The 13,516-nt window shown below is 36.4% G+C and overlaps 4 protein-coding genes and 1 long non-coding RNA gene across 10 annotated transcripts in view; 1 reads left to right on the forward strand and 4 right to left on the reverse strand.

The window, feature by feature from the left end:
* LOC104814145 (inositol-pentakisphosphate 2-kinase) overlaps positions 1 to 2,127 on the forward strand; it is a 3,677-nt gene extending 1,550 nt beyond the window's left edge. For 2 of the 3 annotated variants that reach the window (XM_010542028.1, XM_010542029.1), the window contains exons 3-8: positions 31 to 238; positions 329 to 476; positions 664 to 704; positions 812 to 922; positions 1,051 to 1,641; positions 1,824 to 2,127. In XM_010542028.1, the coding sequence (XP_010540330.1) occupies positions 31 to 238; positions 329 to 476; positions 664 to 704; positions 812 to 922; positions 1,051 to 1,641; positions 1,824 to 1,940 (1,216 nt within the window). In that variant the 3' untranslated portion in view covers positions 1,941 to 2,127. The remainder of the gene's footprint in view (positions 1 to 30; positions 239 to 328; positions 477 to 663; positions 705 to 811; positions 923 to 1,050; positions 1,642 to 1,823) is intronic. The other variant, XM_010542030.2, reaches the window with a different exon arrangement.
* Positions 1,969 to 3,086, reverse strand: LOC104814144. The gene is made up of 2 exons (XR_771859.2): positions 2,882 to 3,086; positions 1,969 to 2,563 (listed from the first exon to the last, which is right to left on the reverse strand). It is a non-coding gene; the product is annotated as an uncharacterized LOC104814144 (long non-coding RNA).
* Positions 3,087 to 3,734: 648 nt separating this feature from the next.
* On the reverse strand, positions 3,735 to 4,184 carry LOC104814676. Its single transcript, XM_010542849.1, has one exon. It carries the CDS (start codon positions 4,182 to 4,184, stop codon positions 3,735 to 3,737), a length of 450 nt encoding a protein of 149 aa, XP_010541151.1.
* Positions 4,185 to 6,214: 2,030 nt separating this feature from the next.
* LOC104814146 (glutamate receptor 2.1-like) lies at positions 6,215 to 9,859 on the reverse strand. Its single transcript, XM_010542031.1, has 5 exons — positions 9,355 to 9,859; positions 7,969 to 9,275; positions 7,572 to 7,884; positions 7,087 to 7,493; positions 6,215 to 7,003 (listed from the first exon to the last, which is right to left on the reverse strand). The coding sequence occupies exons 1-5, from the start codon at positions 9,629 to 9,631 to the stop codon at positions 6,563 to 6,565; spliced, it is 2,745 nt and encodes a 914-aa protein (XP_010540333.1). The 5' UTR covers positions 9,632 to 9,859; the 3' UTR covers positions 6,215 to 6,562.
* A 927-nt stretch (positions 9,860 to 10,786) lies between these two features.
* LOC104814154 (transcription factor bHLH110-like) overlaps positions 10,787 to 13,516 on the reverse strand; it is a 17,656-nt gene continuing 14,926 nt past the window's right edge. For 2 of the 4 annotated variants that reach the window (XM_019202622.1, XM_010542046.2), the window contains exons 3-7: positions 13,021 to 13,152; positions 12,313 to 12,390; positions 11,815 to 11,880; positions 11,233 to 11,307; positions 10,787 to 11,110 (exon numbers count right to left, since the gene is read on the reverse strand). In XM_019202622.1, the coding sequence (XP_019058167.1) occupies positions 11,003 to 11,110; positions 11,233 to 11,307; positions 11,815 to 11,880; positions 12,313 to 12,390; positions 13,021 to 13,152 (459 nt within the window). In that variant the 3' untranslated portion in view covers positions 10,787 to 11,002. The remainder of the gene's footprint in view (positions 11,111 to 11,232; positions 11,308 to 11,814; positions 11,881 to 12,312; positions 12,391 to 13,020; positions 13,153 to 13,516) is intronic. The other 2 variants (XM_010542043.2, XM_010542045.2) reach the window with 2 other exon arrangements.

The raw sequence follows: 13,516 nt of genomic DNA on the forward strand, positions 1-13,516 counted from the left end.
GATCTAAGTGAAATGACAAAATATCTCTTCAGGGAAAGTGATGCGGATACAGAAGGCTCGTAAGAATGACAAAACAAACAAGAGTTGGAATGACACTGCAGTTTTAACAAGCGATGAGCAATTTCTATGGAGGGAGAACAAGGAGCTCATTTCATCTCCGAGCAAGGAAGTCCTTGAACAAAGATTCGTTAAGAATGTGATGAGCCCTCTCTTGGGTCCAAAGCATGTTGATGCTGGAGTGAGTTCTTTATCTTTGTGTTATTTTCCATCTCAATGAGCTTATGATTATGCTAATGTGGTTGGTAATATTGGTTTGTGTTTCGTGCAGATGCGTGTTTCTGTGTCCAAGGAATTCCTTGAATCTGTTGATAAGAAAGTAACCAAGCAGCGTCCTCTTTGGCGCGTCAATGCAGCAAATGTGGATACGAGTCATGATTCTGTGATCCTTATGAATGATCACTCCCTTTTCTCTCGCGGTATTTTACATCTTAAATGTCATATTTGAGTCAGCTTAGCAACTGATATCCGTGGCATGTTGTCTTATCTCGTTTTCTTTCATATTATTTCATTTTTAGGTTTTCTCTTTCCATTTTCTATTACTTGTCGTGATAAATTCTTCGTAGTTATCTAATGGTTGTTTCCATGATTTTCTGTCTGTGTCAGGGATTTCTAGTTGTGTTGACTGCATTAGTGTTGAGATAAAGGTATTCTTCTTTTATGTACATATATTTCTTTTCTCTTCACTTTGCTTGTTTATTTTCTTATCCTTGACCTGAAGTTTGTTTGGACTGTTCTTACTTCCATGAAGTAGCCAAAATGTGGATTTCTTCCAACTTCAAGGTTTATAAGGGAAGGAAACACGGTCAAAAGAAGTGTAACCCGTTTCAAAATGCACCAAATCTTGAAGCTGCACGATAATGAGGTAAAAGCAAGAGACGAGCAATTAAAAACCATTTTATAAAACCGTCTTGATTGGACATCTTTCACCGTGATATATCTTTTAATGTTTGTTGCTCAATCTAATATGCACATTCATGATATATACCGCAGGTATCGGAACTGAGTGAATATGATCCTCTTGATCTGTTCTCAGGATCCAAGGAAAGGATACACAGAGCTATAAAAGCCCTATATTCCACTCCTCAGAACAATTTCCGTGTATTCTTGAATGGTGCCCTCTTATTTGGTGGATCGGGCGAAAGTATTGGGAGAACCACCCCTGAATACGGAGACGCTTTTGAAGATGCACTTAAGGGCTTCATCCAAGCAGATGACGGGCTCCGCACAAAGTACTTTCTAGAGCTAGTGTCCGAATCTGTTTACAGCTCGAGAGTTCTAGATATGCTTCTCGAAGTTCAGAAGCTCGACAATTTGGATGTCGAAGGGGCGATCCATTGTTACTACGATGTAATCTCTCAGCCTTGCTCTGTATGTAAAGAACTCGAGCAAGACGGGCTGTATGCATCGCTGCATTCTTTACCTCTGGATGAAAGCTTGAAGATTGTGAAGGACTATCTGATAGCTGCAACCGCAAAGGACTGCAGTGTTATGATCAGTTTTCAATCAAGAGATGACTTGGATTCTGCGCGCTCGTGCAGTGACGTCTATCTACAGTCAACCAAGCAAACTTTCGATTACAAGGTGCGGTTCTTCTTCTAATTCTCATTCTCTTTCCATCTTTGATGCCGTAGATTGGGATGGAGATTAAATATTTCTGCAGAAAATGCGTCTTTTTATGGCATGAAAGGAAAATGATAGTGTAGAAACGAATCGGGTATCCGGGGAAATTACAAAAAGAAAAACGATTTCGATTTGGTGGATAGGTGCATTTCATCGACCTAAGCCTGAAACCGCTGGAGAAAATGGAGGCGTACTATGAATTGGATAAGAAGATAATGAGCTGTTATACAGAGAAGATGAAATGCGAAGATGAGTTGTGACTTTGAGGTAACGATTTTGCATTTTGCATTTTTTTTTTGTCACTGAGATTAATCGTTTGTTGTGATCCTTATAAGAATGCGACATTGATGTTGATCCGTGAGCCGACAGTGAGAGTTCCCATGAAACGGGTACTTCGTGGATCAACCGATTTCGGGTAAAACAAAATTTTACGAGAATGTTACAAGACTGGTGTTGATCATTCATAATCACTTCAAATTTTAAATACAATAGTTTATTATGTAAACACAATACAACATATATCTTCGGAGAAATATCACAGCTCGCTCTTAATTAAACGGGACAACATTACATCGAATCGAGTGCGTGTAAGTATATATATATATATATATAGATATGAGTATATGTCTTATACGAAGGGGATATTCATGGACAAATCTTGGTGTTGCACGGACCATAAGCAGTTGAAATTGATGCATAATCGAAGGAAAGATTTGTCATTCCAAAAGATAGAACGTACGAAATCGCGTGTTGTGTGTTTGTGTTTGGTCCAAGTGAAATGACAAAATATCTCTTCAGTGTATTGCGTTGTCCAAAACACGTACTCTTGCCCCGGTTCGACCAGCCTCGGTTTGAGCATCCGGTTTGCAGATGAGCATTGCACCTACTTAACCCAAAATTGATCAGAAAATTCTATACCGGTTAAAACTAAAACCTGAACAAAAATATTGGACCAAGAACTGGTTAAACGGTTAGGATAAAGTTTCATGAACCGAGAATTAAGAAAATCTAATAAACCCGGTTTGTTTTAAACTAGTGTACAGGTTGATCTATCTCTTTTTTTTTTTTTTTAATTCGGATTCCGGTTCAATTGTAGACCAGAGCTTTGTTTCGAATTGCATTCATAGTTCTGGTTTTGGTCCATCAAGAAATGCATAAAGACCGAAACTTAATCACAAAATAAATCGGATTGGGACAGTACCTTAAGAACATCGGTATCATGTTTCGGTAAGTTGTTCTTGATATGGATCCAATACTTCATTACGGGTTCGGTTTTGGCGTATGAAAACCGGTTCATCGGTACCAATAAGAGTAAACCGATAGATATAGACAAGTACTTGAGCAAAATCATAGCTCGATACTTTTCGAAATAAACCGTACAGTTTTTTTGGTGAACTTGTGTGGAGTCATGTTTCTCCATCTCATTATATAACATAAGCAAAAGGAATTAACATTAATATTTTTTTTAATGATAATATTACGATATTACAGCGGAATACTTGAATGAAATTCAGGATTCATGATCGTAGACGGTTTGTTTCATTTAGATTCAAATATATTCACGCATTAAATATGATTATGTAATCTCACGAGTTTGGCAATCTTATTGTATTTGTTGTAGATGGACTGTCTCTCTCTAGATTCATCATATTAAATAAAAAAGAATAAAAAAAGAATAAAGATTAATGGGCCCAATGGGCCCAAATGAAAAAAATAGAGATTTATGGACCCAAAACGAGGGCCATGTTACTTGGCCCAATTAAGGAGGCGTGAAATGTAATTTCCCTGTGTATTACGAAAAATATAGATGATGTTATTTTTGTTTCTAACTAATATTATAACGTTATATTTCGTAATACAGAAATTGTATATGAATTTCAAACAAACAAAAAAACACTTTTCTTAAGACTATGGTGAATTGCTAATGTTGAAAGAGCTATGAAATTAAACTATCAATCCATATATTGAAAGAAACAAACAGGATCAATAACTACAAAATATGAAAGTTATTAAAAAAAATCGAAAACCTAAAAACAAAAACACGATATATTTATTTACAATCCAACCTCCCATTTCGTCGAGATCAAATCGTCTCCCGTCGCGAAATCTCTCAGATAAACGCCGTCGTCTTTAGCGATCCAAACACAAGTTTTCCATCCGCATCTATGAAATAGAATCACGTCGTCCCAAAACACGTTCAATTTCGCATGGACATCGTGTTTGCTCATGTAACACCAGAACAAAGTCGTGTGGATAATGTTTTGTCTGAAACCCCACGTGAAACTTTCTTCTGACGTCAGATTGCGCTCCCCCAAATCGTCTTCCTTAGATCTGCAATGGACGTACAGATTTTTGTCGGCGACCAGACCGTTGACCACAGTGACTTGCCATTCCGAGATCTTTGGAACTATGATGTCGGCTGTAGATTCGGTTGTAGCTTGGTTTTGACATGTTAAGGTCACAAGAACAGATATGAAAATTAGGGTTTGTCTGGTTAGCTTCATTTTTTTTCTCGTTTCTTGGAAATTTTTGTAATGTTTTCTTTTTCTCTCGTCTATTTGGTACTTTATTTATAAAGAGATTTGTGACAAAAAGCGATATTTAAGCAGATTAATTGCGCATGACTGTTAATTAAGTGGAAAGGTCACTCTTTTGAGGATTTTATGAACAGATGCATTTGAAGGGAAATAATAATATTAAAATGCAAAATTTGTCAATGTGTTCGTGCCGTTTCGTTTTCCACGGTTCATTTCTCCATTTTTTTTAAAAGTTTTAATTTAATTTTGTGGTGTATCGATTATTTTGTTTAAAACGATTATTGATGACATAATAAATGGATAGATCTCATAAAAAAACCAAAACGTTTGATTTAAAATACAATTTTTTTTTTTTATCAAATTTCATTTTTCTTTACTCATTCTTATCATTTAATTTTACAATAAATAATAGTATGGATTTGAAATAATCTGCATTAATTAATTGATGGATCGTGCTGACTGAGTAATTAACCACATAAAAGGCAATCCAAAGAATCAGTGATATCCAAAAGCAATACAGTGAACGAGCACACGTAGACACATTAAATATGGAAGAAGAAAAAAGAAACGTAAACTGAGATACGAGAACAAACAGAAACATTACATAACGTAACGTAAATACATAAACTACCACTAGTACACGCAGAGTAACTAACGTGAACGTTGCAGCCGCTACACTCGCGAACCAATTCGTTCGTTTTTATCGATCTGAGCTGAAAAAATATAAACCCGAAGAAAAAGACCTAACAACCCCTCATAGACCAGCTCGACCGTTGCGCAAACTTCAAGATAATTTGCTACTCCTCATAGACCAGCTCCCTCCGTTTCAAAATAATTGTTGTTTTAAGTTATTTTACAGTTTTTAAGAAAAGATATAAAAAGTCACATATACCCTTATTTAATGATAAAAATAATGTTATCATTAATAATTTATTGGAATTTAATAGGGATAAAATTGAAAACTATTGTAAAAAAATGTTTTGAAAACGTAGAATGACAAATATTTTGAAACATGAAGAATAACCTAAAACTACAAATATTTTGAAACGGAAGGAGTATATATATAATTTTTATTATTTTTAATATTATTTTTTTTTCATTTGATATACGAGTCAAAATTTGTTCTGGAACCGGACACATAACGAATGTAATCGGGTCGAAGGAAAGTACGAGAACCATCCTGATTATAAAAAAAAAAAATTTTGTTCTGGTCACGAAAAACGGGCCACAGTTGAACCGACCCATATCAAGCCGTTGCTCGTCGAGTGGCCCGACCCAAACCTGTTTGTATCCCTAAAAGTTTGAAACAAGTAAAAAAAATTAGATGGACATTCGGAGGAATCAAATCTTACCCAATCGAAAAATATGGTATTTTTTTTATCCAATTATTTAAATTTTGTGAACTTGTTGATTTTAGAAAAATCAAAATTTTAAAAATGGATCCGAATAGAATTTTAAAAAAACCCAAAATTCTGAAAAAAATTAACATCTAATTTTTTAATAAAAATCAAAATCAAACAAAACCAAAGCCAAAATATAATATAATATCTGATTGGTATATATCTTTATAAAACCAAAAGAAATGAACCGAATCATCTCCGATCCGAAACAGAATACAATACGGACACTAACAAAAACCATCCAAACTTACAAAAAGACAAGTATTAATGTGATACTAGCAGTTAAGGATAAAATCGTATGGATTAATTAAGTTAAAATTGGATTAAATAATAAAACATAAGAAAATAATTACTTGCCAAATTGTGAAACCAAATGCCCGAGAGAAGATATTTTCACTAATACCCGTTGGTAGATAGAAGCCGGTGAGGGAGTTTTCCGGTTCTGAGTTGAATCGAGTCTGTGCCGAGTGTTTCTTCGGAAAACCGAGTTTCGTTTCAAGAACTCAGTGTTTCAGATCTGTGTTGAGCGAATCTTCTGTTTCTTTGCGCGTTTTTTTTTTCCCGTTTACCGGCAGATTCCTCGTTGTTCTTCTTGCGTTTTGTCTTTCGGATCTCGGAGGCAGCTGGCGAGAAGCGGAAAAGAGGCGTGCAGGAGGAAATCAGATTCTCAGCCGAAGGGTACGCGGTTCTCGGCCTCTGAAATCCTAGGTTTAGAATTCTGTCTTGGGATTGATTCTTCTCCGATTGCTGTGTTTTTCGGAAAATTCTTGGATTAGAATCACTGTTGATATTGGTAGGATCAGCTACTTGCATCCTTTACAGTTTGTATTATATAAAAATGTTTACAAATAGGGTAGTATCACTCGTCAATCAGAGTAGTTCATGTTGCACGGTGGCTGTTAGAATCTCCAGGCTTTTGTCTGTTCAGACCGTCTTTTGACAAATTCAGACAATCTCAGGAAAGATCTGTCTACGATTTTCTGCTGGCTTCCTTGACCAGGTCAGGGTTGATGAACATTGACACTTCTCCACGCCACCGATGTATGAATTCTCATCTCGTTTGTGGAATCTATTCCACAAATTACGGAGTCGAGAGTCCTTTTGTTTCAGGATTTCTTGATTCTCCATCAAGAAACAGACAAAGAATTTCGACAATGCCACAAGGCAGACAAAGGCAGCACCTGCAAACAGAAACCAGAAGCTATCCAGGCCAAGCCGCCGAAAGGATTCAGACGGATGTGGATCTGGGTCGGTGACTGGATCCGGGCAACTTTCGTCTTTGTTCTTGAACCATGCCCTCTCGAGCTCGGCCGCCTTGCTCGACTCTGCCACCTTCAGAATGGCCCTCGAGACATCGGCCACCAGAGGTGATCCGATTGGAAAGACCTGCCAAAATAGGACTTTATGATTTAATACTGCAGGTGAATGAAGGGTTAAATCCAAACAGAACTATAGGGGATGGATCTCACAAAGCCGAATCCATCAACGTTGAATGGTTGTTCAACCATTTTATACTTGTGACAGTACTGCCCGAGAAAAAGCCTCATGTAGGGTATCTCCATGAAAGCTGCAGAAACACCGCCATTTCTTGGCCCTGCTCTCAGAAGGCCTTCACATTCTTCAGCAGAACCAAAGGGTTTGAGGTTAGATTCAGAGAAACCCGATTCTTTTAGCTTTCCATAAACGAAAGAAGCCTGAGGGTATGCCACCGGTTCTCCTTTCCCGAGCAAGTTCTTCATGCTTGTCTCGGTTGGGTGGAGTTGTTGAGACATTAAAACCGATGCCAAACTGGCAGTGTAACTCTGAGTTAGGACAAGAACTACAAAGTACCAAGTGATAACCACGACCCTCGACCAAAAGGTGAACACTCTTTCTCCTGCAAAATACATTTTCAAACTGTAGGCGATGCAATGGAAGCCCGCAAGAAGAAAAAAAGTGCATATACACTACTTACTCGGTGCGAAAACCATGGTGGAGAAGGTGAACCAGAGGATGGTGCTCGCTTGGTAATTAGCCGGTCCCCTGAAGTCTGGATTAACTCTATGTTCAAGTACCCACACGACAAAGCCGATGGCGAAGAAAGAAGAAAGGCTGGTTACCCAGAGTTTCCATGTCAAAGGTGTCAAGAAAATGACACTGCTTCTTTTGACCCGGTCTTTCATCGGGACGATCAATCCTACGCCTGATTTTGTGTACGGTAATGTGAAATCAACGTATAAGGACCTGTTCGCCAATATGGTCGTATCGCCCACCGCAGCATCGAATTTCTGAGCAATCATACGAGAAAAGTGGAGAGATCATACTAGGAGAATGTTATGGCAGAAAAGATGATATGGATGGTCTCAACTCACCTTAAGATACACTTGGCGAACCATCTCATTGTAGTCACCAGCTGATTTGCCGTCGGGGGTTTCGAAAGGAATCAAATCGTAGGAGACATCATATGGCATCGCTCGAGTTACAGCCTCGAAGAAATCGATGCAGAATCCTGTAACTTCTGGTGCATTGGTGATAGGATCTCTCTTGACCTTCACGAGTTCAGTAAAACCTGTTCTCTTTGGAACTACTATTTGTAGTTTTCTCCCGTTTGTCGGGATCTCCCATCCCTTGGGGACGAAAGTAGTATCCCCGGGCCAAGTGATTGGTCCGAGAAAAGAGCTTGTACTCCCCGGCTTCTGCTCCAGTTTTTTCACAATTCCGCCTTCCTTTGTCCAGAACCCGACCCTCTTTCCACCGCTACCAATCACATTAACGATCTCAAACACCGACGGCTGTAGGTGTCCGTTGATAAAACGGAAATCACCGGAAAGCCCTTTGAACTGCACTCGAGAGAGTGTCTGGAGAAGCTTCGGACCATATCGAGACACGCCAAGAGCTTTGAGCTCAGACGTGTTTTGTCTTGCGTCGGTCGTCTTACTAAAACCCGAGTTTGGTGTCCCAGCTTCTTCTACGGCCATCGCCAGAGCGGTGGCAGCATCATAAGCCCATAAACCGTAGATATTCAGATCTGTAATCGGGAATCTCTTACTCCATCGAGCTCTGAACCTTTCGAGTTCTTTGGATCTCGGAATATACGTCCTTACACCCAACACACCTCGCATCATTCGGACAACCTTTCTGTTCAACGTACTCAGAACATCTGCAACCCCAGTGGTAAGGATCCAGGTATATCCTTTCTTCATCAGACCGATTTCTTTAGCCTTGACAAACACTCTTGAGGCAAGAGATGGATACATGTGGACGATGAACACCCTGGTAGGTAGAGTCATCATCTTGTAAAGCTCTCGAAAAATTTCGTCATCCGTTGCATTGGGAGAGATGACGGTCCGATAAGGTATCCGGACGTTAATCCCTTGTAATGCATCGGTGAGATGGGGAATTATTCCTTCCCCGAACGTGTTGTCCACGTATACGGGGACTACCTCTCTCCACCCGAACAACTTGATGATCTCGCTTATGGCTTCGACTTGAGACGAGTCCTCATAGGTTGCCCGGAAGAAATATGGACTGCGGATGGAAGTAAGAAGCGGACTTGTCGCAGAAAACGAAATGATCGGAACCTGAGATTTTCGCCCGATCTCGATGACAAAATGAGCCTGCATCGAAGTCCACGGCCCCAAAATCGCTTTCACCTCCTTGTTTTTTATCAGCTCAAGAGCTGTCCAACGTTGAAGCAGATGCATCTAGTGAGAGAGGGAGAGAAAGAGATAGAGAGAGAGTTGAGAAGGGGTTGTTACCGGCGGCTGCAGCACCAATGACGTCGTCTTTGGAATCGCCGACGTTAACGACAAGCCTTGTCTGGAACCCGGGACGGGAAGAGTAGAAGTCCGAGAGAGACATGTTGATGCAGAACAAACTCATGTCGGAGAACGTCGTTCCCACATCGGCCACGATCCCAACGTTCACTGCAGCTGTCGTCCTTTGCCCTCTGCTCACTGCCGCAGATAAGACGAAGACAAAGACAAACAAGACGAGGAAGAAGAAGAAGAAGACAATGTTTTTGTTCCCCTTCATGTTTCTTGCTGTTTACCACTACAATCATTTGTGGTACATTAAATGTGTGTATATATACACACACAAGGATCTTTGATTTTGAATCGGATATGTTCGTTTCCTTGACCGACAAGAGAAAGAGAAATAGTTCCTTGTAATGATGTCAATGGTTGTAGAGTATATATAAACTATACACATACATTGTCTGAGATGGGTGACGAATTTTGAACAGATATGGATTTGTATACTTTTTCATAATTTGGAAGTAATCGTAAAAATATTCACTAGTTGGCAGATGAGTTATGTTTCAATGAGACAGAATATTCGATATTTTTTTTTTTTTTATAATTGGGTATCTTTTACGGAGATTTAAACTAATTTCGGAGGCGGGATCAATCTATGTACTTGAAATTACGCTCTCATCTCCAATTTGATTTGTTCATTCAGAACGAAATAAATAAACGCTTTATATTTTCATTTTATCGTTTGAACCAAGTTGGATATTATTCTATCTTCGAATTCTGGTTCGTCATACATCATAATTTGTAGATAGCTGAAGAGACGTTGAAATTTGAATTTTTCATCTCTATAAGCGTCGGTTGACAAATTCAAGGTCGGATAAAATAAAAATTTTAGAACCCAATCTATTTAGGGTCGAGATTCGAGAATGGAACAGGGTAGTCCAAAAATTTGAATACCGTAACTTGACCAGGTATAGCCACATAAGCAAGTAATAAAATAAATTAGATATATAATACAGGGTTATATAATGTCAACGCCGGGCTTGTCCAAAATTATTGCATTAGTAAATGTCGCCAATTTGATTATTTTCTTATTAAAATTTCCATTTTTCTAATTAGTAATTACTTAGAAAATGCTCTTTTGTAGATTCGATGACGTTTCATAACCTTTTATCATTAAAATTGTGATTGACCTTGAAAACTAACATTCTTGGCTGTGAAATAAATGAATTAAATAATTGAATGAATATTTTACATCGAAATCATAGATTAATTTCAGGGATATGAAAATGCTACTTGACAGTCTTAATGATAAAAAAAAATTATTTAATTATATTCAATTTAGAACTGATTCGAAATCTAATTTAGATATAATCATATAAAGATTAGATTACATTTGTCAGTATTTAATTTGAAGAATTGATCGAATACAATTGTCATATATATAGAAAAGGAAAGTAGATTTTAAATTACATTCGTATGGCCAACTCAAACAATTCAAATTCAATGATCTACTCGTAGCTTTGTCATCATAATATTTGATGATAGTGAATACTTGTTGTTCATAAAATATTCTAGAAATTCATATACATATATATATATATATATATATTTACATCTTTAATAAAGTTAGCTTAATCCTAACAGTTGATTAGCCTTCTCCGGTGACATAAGACATGCATGACAATGGCACAAGGCATAGTCCTAGGCTTCTTAGATTCATTTTTGGTTCTTCACTCCTTTCATGAGATACAGAACCCTAGAAAAAAAACAAATTAGAGAATTAAATTAACATAATTTAAAGATAAGCAAAAAAGGGTTTAATTACGATTTAGACTAAATTAATGAATGAAATGAACACATGCATTAGTTTATATGTACGTTTTTCATGATTACCCCTTGGGATGATTTCCCTTCCCTGTTTCTAGATGCTCTCATGTAGGGAACGCTTAGGGTCTGCAACCGAGCAACAAAGTGTTAATACCTTGACTAATTTTATTACTTAACCGAATTATATATTGATAATTAATTTTGTGTTATATATATATATATATAGATATATGCATGTGTGTGTGGATTTATAACTAATTTTAGCCCATCACTGATTTCCTATGAAAACGCTTATTTGAATATAAATAAAATTTAGTGCTTTAGAGAAGATATTATAAATAAATCTAATAAAATTTATTTTTTTAAAGGCAGGTTAGGATAACAAGGTAGAACCTATGGAACTTATTAATTAAATAAATGATTTTATAATCTAGTGCACAGAATTTAATTCAATATATATATAAACGTCTGCATAGGCAAGTCTAATTATCAATTATTCCTCAAACTTTATGATATCTCCAAAGAAACGAGAACCTAGAAGAATGTCGGCAAGTAAAAGACGTATACTCTATATGTGTATATATATATATGTATCTCCGTATGGCATGGCATGCATGCATGCATTCAGATTACCTCGATCTGGTTCTGTAGGAACTTGATGTATCCGATTGCCTCCATCAGTACAGATGCTGTATCTGTCTGCATTTTATATATAAAGCAATCTAATTAACAGAAAATATCCTTATTTTTCTGAAAATTATATATAGCGGGATATCACGAACAAAAACCATCCAAACTTACAAGAAATGTGATCCTGGCAGTTAAGGATAAAATCCCAAGGATTAGTTAAGTTAAAATTGGATTAAATAATAAAACTTGATAAAATAATTAGGCTTTGAATGGGGATGAGTTTTATTTTGGGTTTTTAGTTTTAGTTTTTGGATTTTGGTTTTTGGCTTTTAGATTCTATAATATTTGAAAACTAAAAAAAAGTAGCTTTTGATTTTTCTTTAATTTTTCCACTAAAATGGCTTTCCAAGTTTTTAGAAAAAATAATTTTGTGAAAACTTGAATGATGATTTTTTTGGTTTTTAGATTCTAAAAATTCCAACAATTCAAGGCCTTAATTACCTTGCCAAAGGGTGAAACCAACTGCTGGAGAGCTGATATTCTGTCTCCTAACTTTTCTTTCCTTACCTGTTTTATCAACTGTTGATAAATATATATATTTGAAACCTAAAATACAATTATAAACAATAATCTGGAATAAGAAAATTATTGTTTTAATATTACACATTCACATCCATACGAACTAAATTTCTAAAGACCATCAACAAATCCATAGATTGAGATTTTAGAAGAAAAAAATATATACGAATTTTATATGTTTTTAAAATTTTCTACGTGTCACGTCAGAAAAATAGAAAAATTAACGAAAATTAAAAATTAACTTTTTTTCTTCCAAAATGTTAATTTATAAACCTCATTGATATTGTATGTGTTCATACTCGAGAATTTTGGAAGGGTTTTGGAATTATGAGGCGAAATTTCTTTTAGAATATTGAAAATTGTAAATAAAAAACAATCAAACACGTGCAAGAAATATGAAATAAAACCCTAAATCGAGTAAACAACGAGCATGTATATTCAACATTTGTTTTTGAGAAAATGAAACTTCATATGCTAAACCTTTATATACTTGGTTATATTTTTAGACTAAATATTTAACATTTTATCCTCATTGAAAAGGAGAAAACATTAATTATTTTCCGAATATGTAATTATTATTTATTAATTAGTATGTTTGCATCTTGAGTTTAGGGTTTAAAACTAGCACACCTTGAGGGGTGGGCAAGGGGAGCGTGGTTCCACGCGCGGCTTCTTGGGGGCATTTTCTCTTCCCTTTGTTGCCATCAATAAGTCGTTTCTCTTCCCTTCACTTGCATGAGGATCATTGCTGAAAAGATGCATCTTTAACCCCCAAACCCTTGTCAGCATGCATGCATATACACACACATATATATATATACATACATACAAACACGCTATACACGGGTACTAAATTACTATTCGAATTGGAAATCATAAGAACAACACTATTGCCTTGCGACAATATCCGACAATAAGAGAAAAATAACATTCATTTTAAATATTTATAAAAGGCAATACAACAAAGCAAAAAAAAATTAAAGAGAAAAGGAAAAGAAAAGATAGAACAAAGCTAATGTTTCAGCATAAAGAGAGCTGCATATGATGTTAAAGAATAGCTGAGGCTTTGGCCCTCTAACCAAGAAGAAAAGCAAAGAAAAAGGGCCATATTTATATATATATATAT

Source organism: Tarenaya hassleriana, unplaced genomic scaffold (assembly GCF_000463585.1).
Source record: "Tarenaya hassleriana unplaced genomic scaffold, ASM46358v1 Cleome21, whole genome shotgun sequence".
Classification (NCBI taxonomy): Eukaryota; Viridiplantae; Streptophyta; class Magnoliopsida; order Brassicales; family Cleomaceae; genus Tarenaya; species Tarenaya hassleriana.

What these genes read in the sequence shown, in the direction of transcription:
- LOC104814676 (XM_010542849.1), bottom strand. Translation starts at nt 4,184, where the DNA reads ATGAAGCTAACCAGACAAACCCTAATTTTCATATCTGTTCTTGTGACC.
- LOC104814146 (XM_010542031.1), bottom strand. Translation starts at nt 9,631, where the DNA reads ATGAAGGGGAACAAAAACATTGTCTTCTTCTTCTTCTTCCTCGTCTTG. An exon ending in CACCATGGTTTTCGCACCGA is followed by an intron (nt 7,494 to 7,571) that starts GTAAGTAGTGTA and finishes TGTATTTTGCAG; the next exon opens with GAGAAAGAGTGTTCACCTTT. An exon ending in ACGTTGATGGATTCGGCTTT is followed by an intron (nt 7,004 to 7,086) that starts GTGAGATCCATC and finishes CTATTTTGGCAG; the next exon opens with GTCTTTCCAATCGGATCACC.